We start from the raw sequence: 15,326 nt of genomic DNA on the forward strand, positions 1-15,326 counted from the left end.
GTAAAAGTGATGTTCGAAACCCATGGCTTCCTTGAACTTACTGCCACCACTAGTTTGCAGAAGCACATCCACCAATTTTCATTAATACACATAATCACAATAAAATCATTAAATCCAAATGGAAAATGATCGAGTGTGGATCATCTCGTGGTGCGTGCAAGCTGGCTCAGATGAACTTCATATCCAAAAAAAAAAAGAAGAAAAAACTATGTAAGATCTACAAGTAACAAATAATAAAATATTTAAAAAAAAAATTTATTATCCTAATTCTGTGGGTCCCCTGTAATTTGTGGTCAATAGCCCTCGGAGAGCACTCCCCGTCCGGGGAGATGATCCGGACTCAAAATGATCCTCATATGTACGTGTGGGGGCCACGCGTTAACATCATGGGGTCAAATTGAGATTTCACAGTTCATGAGGCCTTTTCATCACTTCGCTTTTACTTGGTTTGTATGTATCTAAGCGTGATTCATAATTTCATTAACCTAAGCGTGTTCTTAACACATTTTCTTCTGGATTAATTTATCTCCCAAGAAGGAAAACTCTATTTAAAGAAAGGGCAAGTAAGGAATAAGTAACAACAATATCCATTATTGCTTCTTCTTACTGAAAAAAGTCGAGCTATTTTAGCTTCTCCAATTTTGAGATACACATGTATATATGCATCTGTGAACAGAGAAATATCTGCTACAAGTGATAAAATAGCTATTTCAGTTTCAAACTTTGGATCTTTCAATTGTTTTTGGCTTTTCTGTGATCTGCAATTTCAGGTTTCCAGGGTCACCCCAAACGAACAAACAAGAAATGGCCCACTAGCTTCAGTGTCTGAATATTTTAACTGGAAGACCTGTAGAATTCCCATGTTCGTGGTATATTCCGCTTTTCTCTTCTATATCTCACTCATAGAACAGACGTTCCTCCTTAATCTAACCTCACGGCTCGTCGCGCTACTCTCCTCATGGCGGCTTTGAACGGGGGAGTGTCGGATCTGAGATCCACTTTTCTCAAGGTGTACTCTGTCCTCAAATCTGAGTTGCTTCAAGATCCTGCTTTCGAATTCACGGAAGATTCTCGAAAATGGGTCGAGCGGGTAAGTTTCCTTAGCCCCCCTGCTATTTTGTGCCAATGTTGAATTAGATGGATAAATCCCTTTGTGGGTTTTTGTAACATTTCAGTTTATGTGGAAAATTGTCGATGTATGCTTCAGTATCATGGATTTGAATTGCAGCTGTTTCATGTGTTCAATCCTATTTATTAACGTTGCGTTTCAAATCTCTGAGCCTCGTTTGAAAACAGTTGCTAGTGAAAGTAAATTCTCCACGCATTTTTTGGGCCTTAAATGCCTATTGATTTGGATTTAGAAGTGCTTAATTTATGTGTGGTTCCTGCCACCGGTATATATGTTGTGTCACAATAAGTCCTGAGATCTCATGGAAAAGTGGGTGTCTGTAACAACCCCATCCCAAAAATAAATGTAAAAAATGAAATCACCAACTGAATATGCAGTGTTATTCAGCTTTTGGATATTTTGGGATTTCTCACTGTTCAAGCTCCTAAGTCCTAACTGTGCCTGTATGTCCTTTTTCCCCTGCAGATGCTGGACTATAACGTACCTGGAGGTGGGGTATAGATCTCTTAACTTTCATTCCTAATTCACCTGCATATTAAAAAAAAATAAAAAAATCCTGGTCCTCCAGGAAAGAGGACTAACTTCAAATAAGCACTAGTTGGAGGAAAATTTTTCCTTCTCTTATTTTTTTCTTTTTTCTTTTCATACAACTCATGTATGGAAAACTATTGCTGCCAGGGAAGTTGAATCGGGGACTCTCAGTGGTTGACAGCTACAAGTTGCTGAAAGACAAGATGGATTTATCAGAAGATGAAATTTTCCACGCTTGCACCCTTGGGTGGTGCATAGAATGGGTACACAGAGAAATCTTCCTTTGCTTTTGTTGAGTTTAACGTGTGATTAACTAGGATACTGTTTCATCAGTTGTTATCTTTCAGTTATTGTAGGGGAGGTAAGTTTAACTCTTCTTGACAATGCAGCTTCAGGCATATTTTCTTGTTCTTGATGATATTATGGACAGCTCCCACACACGGCGTGGTCAGCCTTGCTGGTTCAGAATGCCCAAGGTGAGCCTCTGTTTCTGTGTGTAATGTCAGGTATCATGCTAAATGTGTACCAGGGGGTTCTGTTGTTCTCTAATGGGGTTACCTCGCCTGCATTTTCGTTATTGTCTTTTAACTTAGCATTGGAGGTCATCAAAACTCATCTGATGTTTTTATTAGGTTGGTCTCATTGCTGCTAATGATGGGATTCTTCTTCGGAATCACATTCCCAGAATTCTCAAGAAACATTTCAGAGAAAGGCCATACTATGTGGATCTTCTGGATTTGTTTAATGAGGTAGATGTCTCATATATGAAATTCTAAATTATATTCTAGTTAAATGCTGAAAGTTATGGCTGATATCTCTCATGAATTACCAGGTGGAGTTCCAGACATCTTCAGGACAAATGATTGATTTGATTACCACAATTGAGGGGGAAAAAGATCTATCTCGTTATACGTTGCCTCTGTAAGTAAGGATTTCTGCGAGTCTTGGTAGATTGGAAATTCGATGAATGTGATGCATTTTTGACTTGCATTTGACACCCTGCACGTGTCTCACCTCTTACAATCCTTACTATTCTATTGACTTTCCGTAGGCACTGTATGGCATTCAGAAGAATCAGAACACAAATAGTTTCCGTTTCTTAAGATAAGCCAGTGCCTTTGTTTACTGCAGTTATCTGCAGTTGAAAAGGACTACTGATTTCTAGCCCTTGGCAAGTCATGGCCAGTTTGTAGCACTTGGCAAGTCATTTGACTTTGGTCTCAATAATGGGAACGATATGTTATTGCACACTGTATATGCTTTCCATCACCTCTGTGACTTTTATAGTTGATCAGATGTTTGGGATAGTATGGCATGCCATTCGCAAAACCAAGTTTTGTGCTGTTGATGGACCACAAGTAATTTATCTCCAGAATAAACATGCTTTATCAGTGTAGTCAGTTGGCTTCCACACACTTGCACTTGAGACTCAATTTGTTGTTATTTTCAAATGATAATCATACTGCTCCTCTATTTGCCATTTCCTGATCTATCAAATGTTTGGGATTAATGCAGTTACCGTCGCATTGTTCAGTACAAAACTGCCTATTATTCATTTTATCTTCCGGTGAGTGAAACATGTATTTTATGTTTGACATAACCAAGTCACAAAATTTTCTTGAAAAAACGTTTCAGTAGTTACTGGTCTATTATGATTCTGTTGATGATACTAACAAATCATATATCTTGGAGACAGTTGGGAATTTTGTAAAGATTTGCCGGCTAATCAGTCTTTTTCATCTTTGATTGTTTCTTTAAAGATTTCAACCTTTTTCTGTACCAAAAATTGTTCTTTTGTTGTGATGTGAACCAGGATCTAGGGTTTGACTGATTGGTGTAATGCTCTAGTCTAGGCTCACTTCAGCATCCTCTTCCTGACGATCAGCAGTCTTCTAAGGCTGAAATAGCCTCCGATTGAGGTTTTTTTGACTGACTATAGGTGCTAGGGTTAGGCAAGGGTGAGAGTTAGGTTTGGCTTGGCTTAGGGTCTAGGGTTTTGTGTCTTCAAGATTGAAACTTTGCTGTTTTACTGATTACAGATCTGAATTTTCAGGTAAGGGTCTGGTGATTCTAGGGTTTGTAAATATTTAGGGTTTTGAAACTTCTAGAGTTGGGTTTCCTACCAAGTTGCAGAAATATTAGGGTTTTTGATGTATGGAGGGGCTGGAATTCAGGATTGAAGGTACGAGATTGTGGTTGGGTTCTAATTCCAAATGGGGAAGGGTTTAGGTCAAGAAGATAGGGTTCTATTGTTTCTAGAATTAGTGCTGCTATTCTGGTTTTCTGTTTTCTGGAAATCCAAAAAAGCTGCCAGCTTATGAAGGAGAAAAGAAGAAGATAAGGTAGGGAAGGGCTGGCATTGTGGGCTACGGCTAGGAGAAGGTAGGGGATTAGGGTTTAGGGACAGGGGAGGGTTCCTATGGCCGCCGCAGGGTTTGGGGATTGTTGGGGAAGACCTACGGTGGAGGGGAAGGGGCTGGATGCAGAAACTAGGGTTGAAAAGGGTAGGTGAGGCTTGCAGACGAGAGGAGAAGAGGGAATGGGGCTGGTTGGGGAAGGTACTTACTTGGGATTGAAGATAGCTGCTGGAAATCATAATGTTCTGCAAAATTTACTTTACTTGAACTCTTGAAGTTGCTGCAGGTCCCCTCTAGATAACCCATGATTTCTCTGGATGCCTTGAATTCTCAATCAAAATTTTTTGTTCAGTTGAGATTTGCCGATTACAATGCTACAAGGCTTATTTATATTGAAGGAAATCAAACTTGGACTCTTAACTTGCAAGACAATTCAAACTAAAACTCCTAATTGACTAGGACTTTAACTCACACAAGGAACCTTCTTATCTCACTCTAGAGGAATCTTATTTGAATTCTAAGAGTAGATATGGAGTCTTTGCAAGAAGTAGGACAACTCTAGAGAACTCCTTTTCAACTTAGGAATCCTACCCTATTTGGGACTCCTTAATAACTTGACAATTATGGACTCAAAACTCAAAATGAAAATAGATCTAGGTCCCACAAACATACTGGATCCAATGAGAAAATGCAAAATTACCAGAATACCCCTGCTGGGTATTTGGGGCCGTAGGGTTTGGGGAAACCACCCTAGGCTCTATTTTGGCCCTGAATCTGGTTTACATCATGTGGAGGTAGAAAACAACTAGTTATTATAATTGGACTTTGTGCTTCATTTTCCAAAATTGCATGTTTAAAGGATAATGAATCCTATATGCTGTTTGGTTATGGTTGAGCAGTAACAGTCTTCACTTTGTGTAGGATTTGAATATGCCTTGTGTTGGGGGTCAAGTGATGGGGTGGTTCTATAGGTTTGGTTACTAACAGGTACTTCGTTTAGTGGATGATGCTTGCATAATACTCTGCCCAGGAGTTGCTGTGGCACACACCGCATACCACCAGGAGTGGCAAAGTTTCAGCACTGGGATGCTACTTGCACTAACTATGTGTTAGTGGCACACAAAGTTGCAAAGTTTCTGGAATGGGATGCTACTTGCACTAACTATGTGTTAGTGGCATGCATGCTTTAGCAAGTGAGCTATCCCTCTTCTTGTATGCAGGTAACCCTGTCCTAATCATTAGTTTGGTTGGTGTCAGTTATTAGCACACCTTGTGTGGAATGAGAACTGCATGGGCTAGTTTGCATAATTCTGGCAAACCTTTGGTGTGCTATCCAAATGAGGCTGTTATTAAACCTTGGGCAGAGGTATGATGGTAGGCTTGGTAGTATCCTTGAGTAGGAGTGGCACTAGCAATGGGCTGTGACATTGTGGTTAGTGAATGGCAAGTTAAGCATAAGTTGACTAGTCCGAGCAAGCCTTGCCATAGCATCTTTGCTTATGCCCAAACTGTTTCCTGTTTGTTTCTATGAAATTAGTTCTGGTGAATGTTTAGATGGCCTGAATGGCCTTAAGACTTTCCCTTGTTCAAGCATTGCTGATGTTCCCCACAAATAGATCAATCGTGAGGAAAATTTATTTATGACAATTGGTATCAGATGAGGCAATTCCTAGAGCATATCAGAAGAGTTCTCTGATTGTTGGTTTGAAAGCTACAGTTATGCTGTGGGTCAAATGGGTGAATGCTTTGATGGTTGATGTCAGTAGCAAGACTCCCTGGCAAGTGGCAAATTAACATGGGTGGATATAGAGTAGTGCTGGTGTGAGATCAGTCTATAGTGGCCTAGTTGCTTCATTGAGAGTGTTCAGTGATGTTGGTTTTGCTGTACTTAATGATTGTGGTCACAGTGGGTGATCTAACCAACAGGGAGACCCAAGGAACACCCAGGGAGGTTGCCCAGCACCCTGCAGCCCTGCCAGCAACCCAAGAAGATTTGCCAGCAGCATTTTGGATACCTCATTAGTAGAGTTCGAGTCCTAAATAAAGTAGAATTCCTCCGTTGTTTTGATTTCAAAGTTGAGTCCAAGTATGAATACTTCAATATAGGCTATAAATGAAGCCTAATTAATGTAACCAAGACAGTTTTGATGATTAATAAAATTGATTGAAGGAGTTGAGAGGAGGTTGGAGGTTTCCGAGGGACAAAAGCCTGCGGCAGCCTAGTGTGGTTCTTTGTTCACGCAAGTTGTCTTCTACGAGCTCTTAATTGGTAAGCTAAGCATCCCCTACCCTTCCCCCTCTTTGTCTTCCCATCGCTCCTAGTCTAAAACCCCTCCCCCTTCCCTGCGGCAATCCCTCCTTCCTCAAACCCTAATTTCCATCCCCTCTTACCCTTTCTCTGTTGTGGCATCCCCCCCCCCCCCCAACCCTTTCCTAAAATCCCTAAACCCTAGCTCCCTTATCTCCCCATCCCTTCCACCTATTCCCTTCTCGTTCTCGGACCACAACCCCCTCCTTAATACTCGATCGAAATCCTAGCCCTAGCTCACCCTCTAAAGACCCTAGTACTGACTTCCACAATTGTAAACCCTAGCAAATTGAATATGAATTGGAAAATAACTAGATTCAGATTTATTTTTCTTCAGCCTACAAGCCCTAGCCGCACCTATCCAACTCCTCCTTGTGCATCCCAAAACCGGAAACAGCCCCTACAACCCCAACTGCAGGGCTTGACAAGACCTAACTTGCCTGCTGAATTCAATTATTTGATCCTGAAACTGGGCCTCGATTTTGAGGCTACTTCAGTTGGCATAGAGTCGAACTCGTCGTCCACAATTAATTAGTATTTGACTATTTGTGGCATATGCTTAATGATTGAAGCTTGAGTAGAGTGTGAAAGTGTGAGACTTCACTTTTCTGGAAGTTATGGAGTGTTAGTTTGTACCAGCTTTCAGTATCTGTATTTGAGAATCTTGTGAAACATACACTCCTGGAGCAACTTGGTGGTGAATGGCGTGAAGTAAGTCTTGTCTGGAGGCAACCAATAATTTAAGGAATATGATGGCTGAAGGTGAGAGTCTAGTGTTAGACAATGTCATGTAGTCCTAGGTTGGTAGAGGACCAAGTAAGGGCCAGTTGTTCCAGTATCAAACTTGAATTTGGAAAACTAAGGCTAGGGTTTTGTGAATTTGTAAATTGGTTTAAGGGTTTCTAGCAGGAACAAGGGCTGGGGGTATGGATCTAGTGTAGGGGGAAGAAGAAAGGTACTTCTATCCAAATACAGGCTGAAACTGGTGGTTGGATCGTGAGATTTGAAAATTAGGTTTTCCCAACAAAAACGGGTAAGGCGAAAGTCTGGGTTTTGGTTTGTCAGATTGCGGCCAGATTCGTATGTTGTGGTTAGATTGGGCTGGGCAGAATCTGCTGAGAAAACAGCTTGCTTTTGTTCTTCTAGAAGATTAGGAGTGAGCATCCAAAATTCCAATTCAAATCATTGTAGTTGCAGTCCTTTAATGGCAGCTGCTTTGAATGGGAAATAGCTTTAATCACAGGCTGATTCTACAGCCACAAGAGGAAGTTGGACTTAAAACACCTAACAACAATAACTTCTTGAACTTTAAACATTAAGGAATCAGAACTTGGACTTTGAACACCAGCTAACAGCAAGTTGGACTTGAAACATCGTACCAGTCTAGAGTTAAACACCAGATGTAGGTTTCTGATGGAGAAGGAAGCAGCAGCCAAGCTTGCAATAAGCAATTTCCATAATCAATGTTTTTATTCCATATGGGCCTTATTAGAACTGTATATAAAAGACTCCAAATAGATGTCTCCTCCGAAAAAAAGAAAGGCCTATCATAATCCTCAGTGTATTAGATAACTAAACTTGATGGAAAATACTACTAATAAATCATGTGACAATCACATGCTAACATAAATTGAACCATGCCAAAAAGAAAAAAAAACACTAACCATTAAAGCTATTCTCGTATTCAACTTAATTACCCATGTTTTGGGTCCATTAAGCTGGTCGTATAGAAATTAAAATCATGGGATCGAAGGTTCATAACATATATAAACCAAACCTAGGATATTTCCTAAGAAAAGAAGGCTATGGGGCTTATAATTCTGCATCATATTCTTTTTTTTTTTTTTTTGGGGGGGGGGGGGGAGATATGAATAATTCTTAGTTACTAGAGGCAACACATTTAAGTCCAGATGAACTGCTGCTAAAAAAAATTGGAAGAATGAGTTGCGACTTGAGTGAGGGAGGACTCGGCACGCAACAAGTTTGACTTGGAAGTAATTGAATGTTAAGTATTTGACTAGTGTGCCAAAAGCTCCAAAGCTGATGGAATGATCTGAGTCAAGTCCTGTAACCTATTCCATATTAGGTTGGCCCTATCTAGCGCCCATACACCAAATTGGGCCCCATTAGGCACATAACATACCACCACGCTTCCGTAGTTGTTGTCCTTGATGGCTCTCACTCTGGTGGCATGGATCCATGCCAATGACTATGAGGGGAAAAATGGTCATTCGTTTGCTGGGACCATTCGATCTGATCTGGATAAGGTCAAAGGTTTCCACACTTTTAGGACTGGAAGGCTAAGTTAACCTTCCTACAATGTGATGCTCCTATGGGAGAGAGCCTTCAAGAAGTGAGGAGGTTGTAGGTTTCCCACCTACATGCATCAGAAACTAGCACTCAATGTAGTCCCAAACTGTGTTTTGGAGATCAGCATTGAAGACCCTCGAGGAGTGAGGCACCAAAAGGCCTAGGATGTGGCTGCACTTTAAGCTAGAGTAGCTGATGTAGGTCCCAAGACCAACACCAAGTGGAAGGCTGAGGTACAAGATGAACCTAGCCCTGCAGCATAATAGTGGGGTCAAGTTGGTATTGGCCCATAACTTAGGGTTCTGTTTTAGGTTTATTTATTTATTTATTTATTTATTTTAGTTAAATAATTTAAGCTGGGTAAAGGCTTTTCGGTGATTTCCCCCAGCCATTATAGGACAGTCTAGTCCTGTTATTTATTTCCATTATGTCTGTCTTTTTATTTCAATTTTAATTGTAGATAGCAGTCCATGATGGGGAGCCCATGTAAGATTACATTTTAAAACCTGGTTTTAGGGTTGTTTTCCTAGTTATAGTTCAAGTCCAAGTCCTATTTTCATTAGGACTTCAGTTGGAAGGTATGAATAGGGGCCTCCATCAATGGGATGGAACGCACTTGATTATTGAATGAAATGATCAGCTCTGCTGCTCAGAATCATTCTTCTTATTGTTCTTAGAATGGTGTTCTCAGCTCCTGGTAAGGAACCTCCCAAGTGCTTTGAGTTAGGGTTCTTTTTGAATTTAAGCAAGGATCCTTCATTAATTGTGTATTTTGTCCTCCTCCCTAAATTAAAACAAGGCTTCCCCACTCAGGTAACTGGCAGCCAGCATCCCCCTTTTCTTTTTTCCTTTTAATTTCTATTTGATTCCCAAACGCATTTGATCTGTTTTCTGAAACCTTGACCCCATAACCAGCCATCAGAATTATATCAAATTACAGCCACATAAGCCCCTCACTGCCATTAATCCTCGCTCCAAGTTTCCCCCACTACTGACCTGCCAAACCCTAGATTCCTTGATGCCCTAATTTCAAACCCTTATTTCTAGAATTTCATTAATTTGAAATTTAACCATTTGAATTCAACAAAACTTGGTGAGCATCTACTGGGCAGAAAACCTAAGGGTTGATCAAAGTTCTAACCCAAACGGTGAAACCCTAAATTCCCCAAATCCACCTCAGGAAGTTTTCTTTGAAAACCCCTTTGGAGAATTTTCCCTCTACTGAAACTAAACCAAACCTTCACCCAATCCTTCCTAGCCTATGTTAAAAGTTTGTCCAGCTTAAAACTCCATCCCAGCCTTAAAACTTCATCCCGCACGCCTCTATGTGTTCTAGCCTAACCCTGATAGAGAAGCCCTAAAGTTGGTTCTGCCTTTAGATCTTGGTTATTGGCCCTTACACCTGTGAGGCTACATCAGTAACATCCTCAACTGCATGACTGAGAGTCCTAACTCATGCAGCCAAGCCAGGTAGCCATAACTTGTGCTCACGAGTAAGGTTTGACCGCAAAAGTTTGGATTAGTGAGATGTATGCTATGATTGGTGGTTCATTCAAGGGGTGTTTCCAAAGGACAATTGAGGTCAAACTGGTTGCTGAAATACCTCTCGAGTCCTGAGGGAGGTATGGAAAATATGCCAAGTGTGAGGCACCATGGCCCTCAAGGTCACATTGAGATGGGCTTAGGATGCGAGTGTAAGTGATTGTTGGGATGCAGTGGAAAGCTTGTGTTTTCATTTCGGCGTGTTCGACTGACTGTGGATGTGCAATGTAAGTATGGCTCATATTTTGGTTATCATGTATGGGCCTTGGCACCATGGTCGGTGGCCAACAGTTGTAGCCTTAGTCAAGGTATTGAAACAGCCTCTCAGTGAAAATTGCTGGGTAAGGTTGTGTAGGCAAATTCAGGGACAAGAAAACTCAGGGAGAATGTTGTTTGGAGTGCCACACAATCATGGTGTGAAGTGATGTCAAGCTCATGTTTCTGATACAGTGTTTTCAGTCCAAGGAAGTGAGCAGAATTGTGAAGCCTTGAGGGTGTGGCTCATTAGGCACCAAAAGTAACAGAATTTGGGTCAACTGCGAAGCTCTGATGAGTTGAAAATTGGGAGTTCCTGAGCTTGAGGAACATACTTATTCAAGAAGGGTGTGTGTAATGAGGCTTCAAATGATTGGACCATTCTGGTATCGACGCATGTCATAATCAAGCAGGTTGGTGCATCTTGCTTGAAGTTCTAGTAGCAGGGTTTGTTATTTGTATTAGTTAACCATGGAAGATTGTATGGGAGTCTCTGTGGTGTTGAATGTCTGGTTGGTAATGCATCTTGCTTGAGGCCACGATAGATAGAAGAAGTTGGGGGGGGGGGTTGTTCACAAATTGAAGATGTATTACTTGAGCCTAGAATTGTTGAAGAGAGTGTCAACAATATTGGGTGGAGGAGTGTCATGGTCAATCTGTTGGCTTACAATTATGACTGTGGCTTGATGATGGCTTTGGTCTTGACATGGAGCATGTTGCAGCACTGTGGCTGCTTTATAACGTTATGGAATAAGAGCTTCATGACGACTGGATTCAAGGTAGTTGATCTACTCTAGAAATAGGTGAAATGCTTGTCATTGGATCCTAGCATGGCATCATGGCTTGCCACAAGAAGGCATTGTGTGCACAGTTGGCCTGGCCACACATACGAATACACCTTCTACCAGGTTTCCAGTTTTGAGTATTAGATTTTCACATCAAGGAATGATTTATTAAAAGCTTCATCTTGGAAGTAAATCTTTAATCACAAAAAATTGTAGCCACAAGCTTCCTCCCAATCATCCCACAATGAAACTTCGTATATGAATGTGCACTTTGTTGCCCCCCTTTTTTTAAATAATTATGCATACATACTACATGATTCTGCATGTTAGACAAAATACACGTTGTTATATATGAGTGTCAATTCCATCCAATTGAATGGGGTTGTCCAAGGGTGATTTTCTTGCTACTTTTCAAAGTGACAATCCATGTCTTTGTTGGCTATTGACATAATTCGCATTGTTTGTTAATTAGTTGCAGTGACAATAACGTTCACTCCTTTTTATCTTGTGTAATTATTTACTTGTCCAGAAGCTCCTGTTAACATATGCTGTTTATATTCACTGTGCATGTATAGGTTGCCTGTGCATTGCTTATGTCAGGTCAGAATCTTGACAATCATTTGGATGTAAAAAACATTCTTATTGAAATGGGAACCTACTTTCAAGTTCAGGTGATTCTGCATTTTGAAATTTCTGAGATAAATTGTATTGATTTTCTTGAGGGTTTGTCTGTCCTCGGTTTTAAGGTCCTCTGTCTTCTTTGTAGGATGATTATTTGGACTGCTTTGGTGATCCTGCCGTGATTGGTAAAGTAAGAATCATAGTTTTGCCCTTTTCTTATTGCTTTTGATATCTGTTTTATCCGTCTCTTGACTGTTTTAAGTTCTTTATGTTGCATGATTGATCTTGTCAGATTGGGACCGACATTGAGGATTTTAAGTGCTCTTGGTTGGCTGTGAAAGCAGTTGAACGCTCCAATGAGGAACAAAAGAAAATATTATATGTAAGTCGTGCAGTTCCTACTTCTATTTTTTTATTTTGTCTCCATTTGAAACTAGTACAAGATATATTTATCTGGAAAGAGGGTTTTTCCAGGAGCATTATGGAAAGGCAAATTCAGATAGTGTTGCAAAAATAAAGGCACTTTACAATGATCTAGATCTTCAGGTTTGAGCCTAGTCACATCTCTTTTCAATCTCCACCTATGATGCTTTTTACACTTAACAGACAAACATTGTTGCATAATGAAATCTGCTGAATTAGGGAATCTTCTCACATTTATTCAGTCACTCTTGAGCTTTTTAAGAAATTGTGTCTTGAAGCATATGTATTATTTGATAAATTTGATGTTGTTCTGACCATTATTTGCATCTTCCTTGCATATATTAATCACATTGCACATAAAGATTGGAGTTTCTTCTCCCAAATTTATGGTTATTGAACAGTTGCATGATTTCAATTCTGTAGGGTGCATATGCTGAATACGAGAGCAGTAGTTATGAAAAACTGATGTCATCAATTGAAGCACATCCAAGTAAATCCGTGCAAGCCGTGTTGAAGTCTTTCTTGGGCAAGATTTATAAGAGGCTGAAGTAGGTAAAGGAAGAAAAAGGAGGTGCAGGAGGGATTGAAGATCAACTAAAAAATTCTTCCTTTCTCCTTGTGATTTTTTTGTAATCTTCTCCTTCGTTTGTCAGCTTAATTAGCTTATTTTCCTAGAAAGGTTTTGTTCTTCTTTTTCTTTTCCGACGTCTTCCGTTTTGTTGAATCCTAATTTTTAGATGGTGTACTTAGATCTTTCTCTTCTAGCAGTGATCAGTGCCTACAGAATTGAAAAAGATCAGTGTCTGAACTAGCAGATCATTTATGCCCAAAATCACAGCCATGAAATGCCTTAGAACCTTGTATTTGACTATGAATTAGTATGTTGAATGATAATCTGCATTGGGTAGGTTGCCATCTTTAGTGATGGTCCTAATGAACTGTTTTTTCCATTCTTACAAAAGTTATATAATTGTTTTCTGTTTGTATATAATTTTTAGGTGAGTGTCTCCAATGGGGTGAGTATGACCAGTAATGATGTATGGTGTAGAATGTTGGGCTGTTGGAATAAACTGTTCTTTTGAACCAAACCAACTCGTGTAGCGATTTAAATACATGGTTTTCCACTAGTAAGAGGCTTGAGAAGTACTACTGGAAAAAGAAAAGAAAAAAAAAAACTAGGCTTGAGAACTAATTGAAAGAGAAAAAAATAAGTGGTGTGTAGATTTCCCTGCCTCGTGGAAATCAAGTTCACAGAAGGTCATAGTTTGATCCAAAGGGGAAACAAATCATAAAATTCCAGCCAAAACTGCTAGATTTCTTGCTGAAGTTAATGTTTCCATGAGGATTTAACGTTTATGGTAGCATAAATTAATGAGGTAATCAAATAAAACTTGACTGAGATCACCATATCAATGGGTTTCACCGAGTGGCCATGGTTAGAGATCGAAGTACGAAGATGTTGCCACTTTGAAGTTCGTCTTCTTCATGGAACCTGCATGTTGAGTTGATGATTTCATTCTTAATGCTACTTATCAACAGGGTTAGGATTAAAACCAAAATATTTTTTTAGGTTTTCATTCCTCTTTTCTATACATGCACTTTCCTCTTGTTCTGAAATATTCCAACTTTCCTAGTCATTCATGGTAACTTCTTCTAAAACGTCCCTTTAAATGGTGTTTGCAGCAATGTTTTCTGGAACAACCCCAGATCACAAAAATGTTAAAAACTGTAACACGCAAAGAAGTTGAAGGTGCTCACCACTGGCGTCGTCTGTCACCTAGCTCCAAGTTAGGGACTTTTCTTCTTCTTCTTCAGAAGGGAGTCTGCAAATCGTTGATCTAATTCTTCTTCAAGCGAATGAACAAAACAAAGGGTGGGTTCAAGGGTGGTATTGGTTCAACAAAAACTGATTTGTTTTGCTGTAAAATGAATTAGAGGTTCATTTTTTGTGTGAAATTGATGTCTTTATGAGTGAAAAATTATTACATATACCACTAAGGAAAAGTTAAATTCATGACTTTTTATTGAGATGTGTGGTTATTGTTAAGTAAACATTTGATGGTGAACTAGAGTTTCACTTAGTTTAATGATCTTTAGCTTTGATTTTGAGGCCGTTGGATTCTATGATGTACAAATAACACAATCTTTATGGCAGGAAGCGCAAGCAGTGTTGCTATCTTTGTGATGGAAATACTCTCTTCTCTTATCTTGGAACACATGTTTCGTTTCTCATGGAGTGATAGTGTGGCATGAGAATTTCCTCCTTCACTAAGGGTGTGGTGGACTTTGAATTGAACCCATGAACTCTTCACTAAGAAATATTAGTCTTACCAACGAAGCAATCTTACGATAGTAAATGAAATGAATATTGCTGGGTTATTGCTATCTATGAACCTAATCATATCTCAGAGGTCAGCTCGTCCCCATCTCAAATATGGGGTATGCGCAAATTAATGGTTAGGAGACATGGGACAATGCATAGCATGAGTCCAAATCATTTACTTTGACGGGTAGAAAACTATGCTCCTCTGATACAGTCAGACGGGAGGGCTACCTTCAAGCTGATAAGGTGGATTAGAAATTGATCTTTCTTCTAAATATGTGGTGGAAAAATATGGCAGAGGTATAGTCCTCGACTCTTGAAGGTGGACCAAAGGTGAATCCTCTTTCTAAACATGTGGTAAAAAGATATGTGAGAAGCATAATCCGCTACTCTTGAAGGTGGACCAGAGGTAGATCCTCATCCTAAACATGTGGTGGAAAGATATAATAAAAGTATAGTCCTCTATCCTTTGATAATGGATCTAACTTGCTATGCAATAGTCCATGCCCTCAACTGATTTTAACAATGAGTCTTTCCAAGGAAATAGATGTGGATATGGCATCATTGCTAGAGATACCCATGGAAAGCGGATTCAAATCCTCAGCAACACCCAATGAGCGACAATAAAGCAGCTAGCTTTTTTTTTTTCTTTTTCCTCTTTTGGATATGAGGTTCATTCGGGCCAGTTTGCATGCACCACGATTACATCCTCAAGGGAGCTTTTATATAATTAATACCGCTG

At 39.8% G+C, this 15,326-nt stretch overlaps 1 protein-coding gene across 2 annotated transcripts; it reads left to right on the plus strand.

Annotated features, from left to right (window-relative positions):
• The first annotated feature begins 574 nt into the window (after window positions 1-574).
• LOC149003080 (farnesyl pyrophosphate synthase 1-like) lies at window positions 575-13,622 on the plus strand. Of its 2 annotated transcripts, none has more exons than XM_089136335.1 (12): window positions 575-1,090; window positions 1,595-1,619; window positions 1,808-1,923; window positions 2,050-2,136; window positions 2,293-2,409; window positions 2,493-2,581; window positions 3,176-3,227; window positions 11,793-11,888; window positions 11,984-12,028; window positions 12,131-12,220; window positions 12,313-12,384; window positions 12,685-13,620. In XM_089136335.1, the coding sequence occupies exons 1-12, from the start codon at window positions 959-961 to the stop codon at window positions 12,811-12,813; spliced, it is 1,050 nt and encodes a 349-aa protein (XP_088992461.1). In that variant the 5' UTR covers window positions 575-958; the 3' UTR covers window positions 12,814-13,620. The 2 variants fall into 2 exon arrangements, with proteins under 2 accessions (XP_088992461.1, XP_088992462.1); XM_089136336.1 differs by having other exon boundaries at window positions 1,039-1,090; window positions 1,595-1,624; window positions 12,685-13,622.
• The last annotated feature ends 1,704 nt before the right edge of the window (window positions 13,623-15,326 follow it).

The sequence above is a fragment of the Hakea prostrata genome, chromosome 10 (genome assembly GCF_041222555.1).
Source record: "Hakea prostrata isolate BN-2017 chromosome 10, UWA_Hpros_2, whole genome shotgun sequence".
NCBI classification, from domain to species: domain Eukaryota; kingdom Viridiplantae; phylum Streptophyta; class Magnoliopsida; order Proteales; family Proteaceae; genus Hakea; species Hakea prostrata.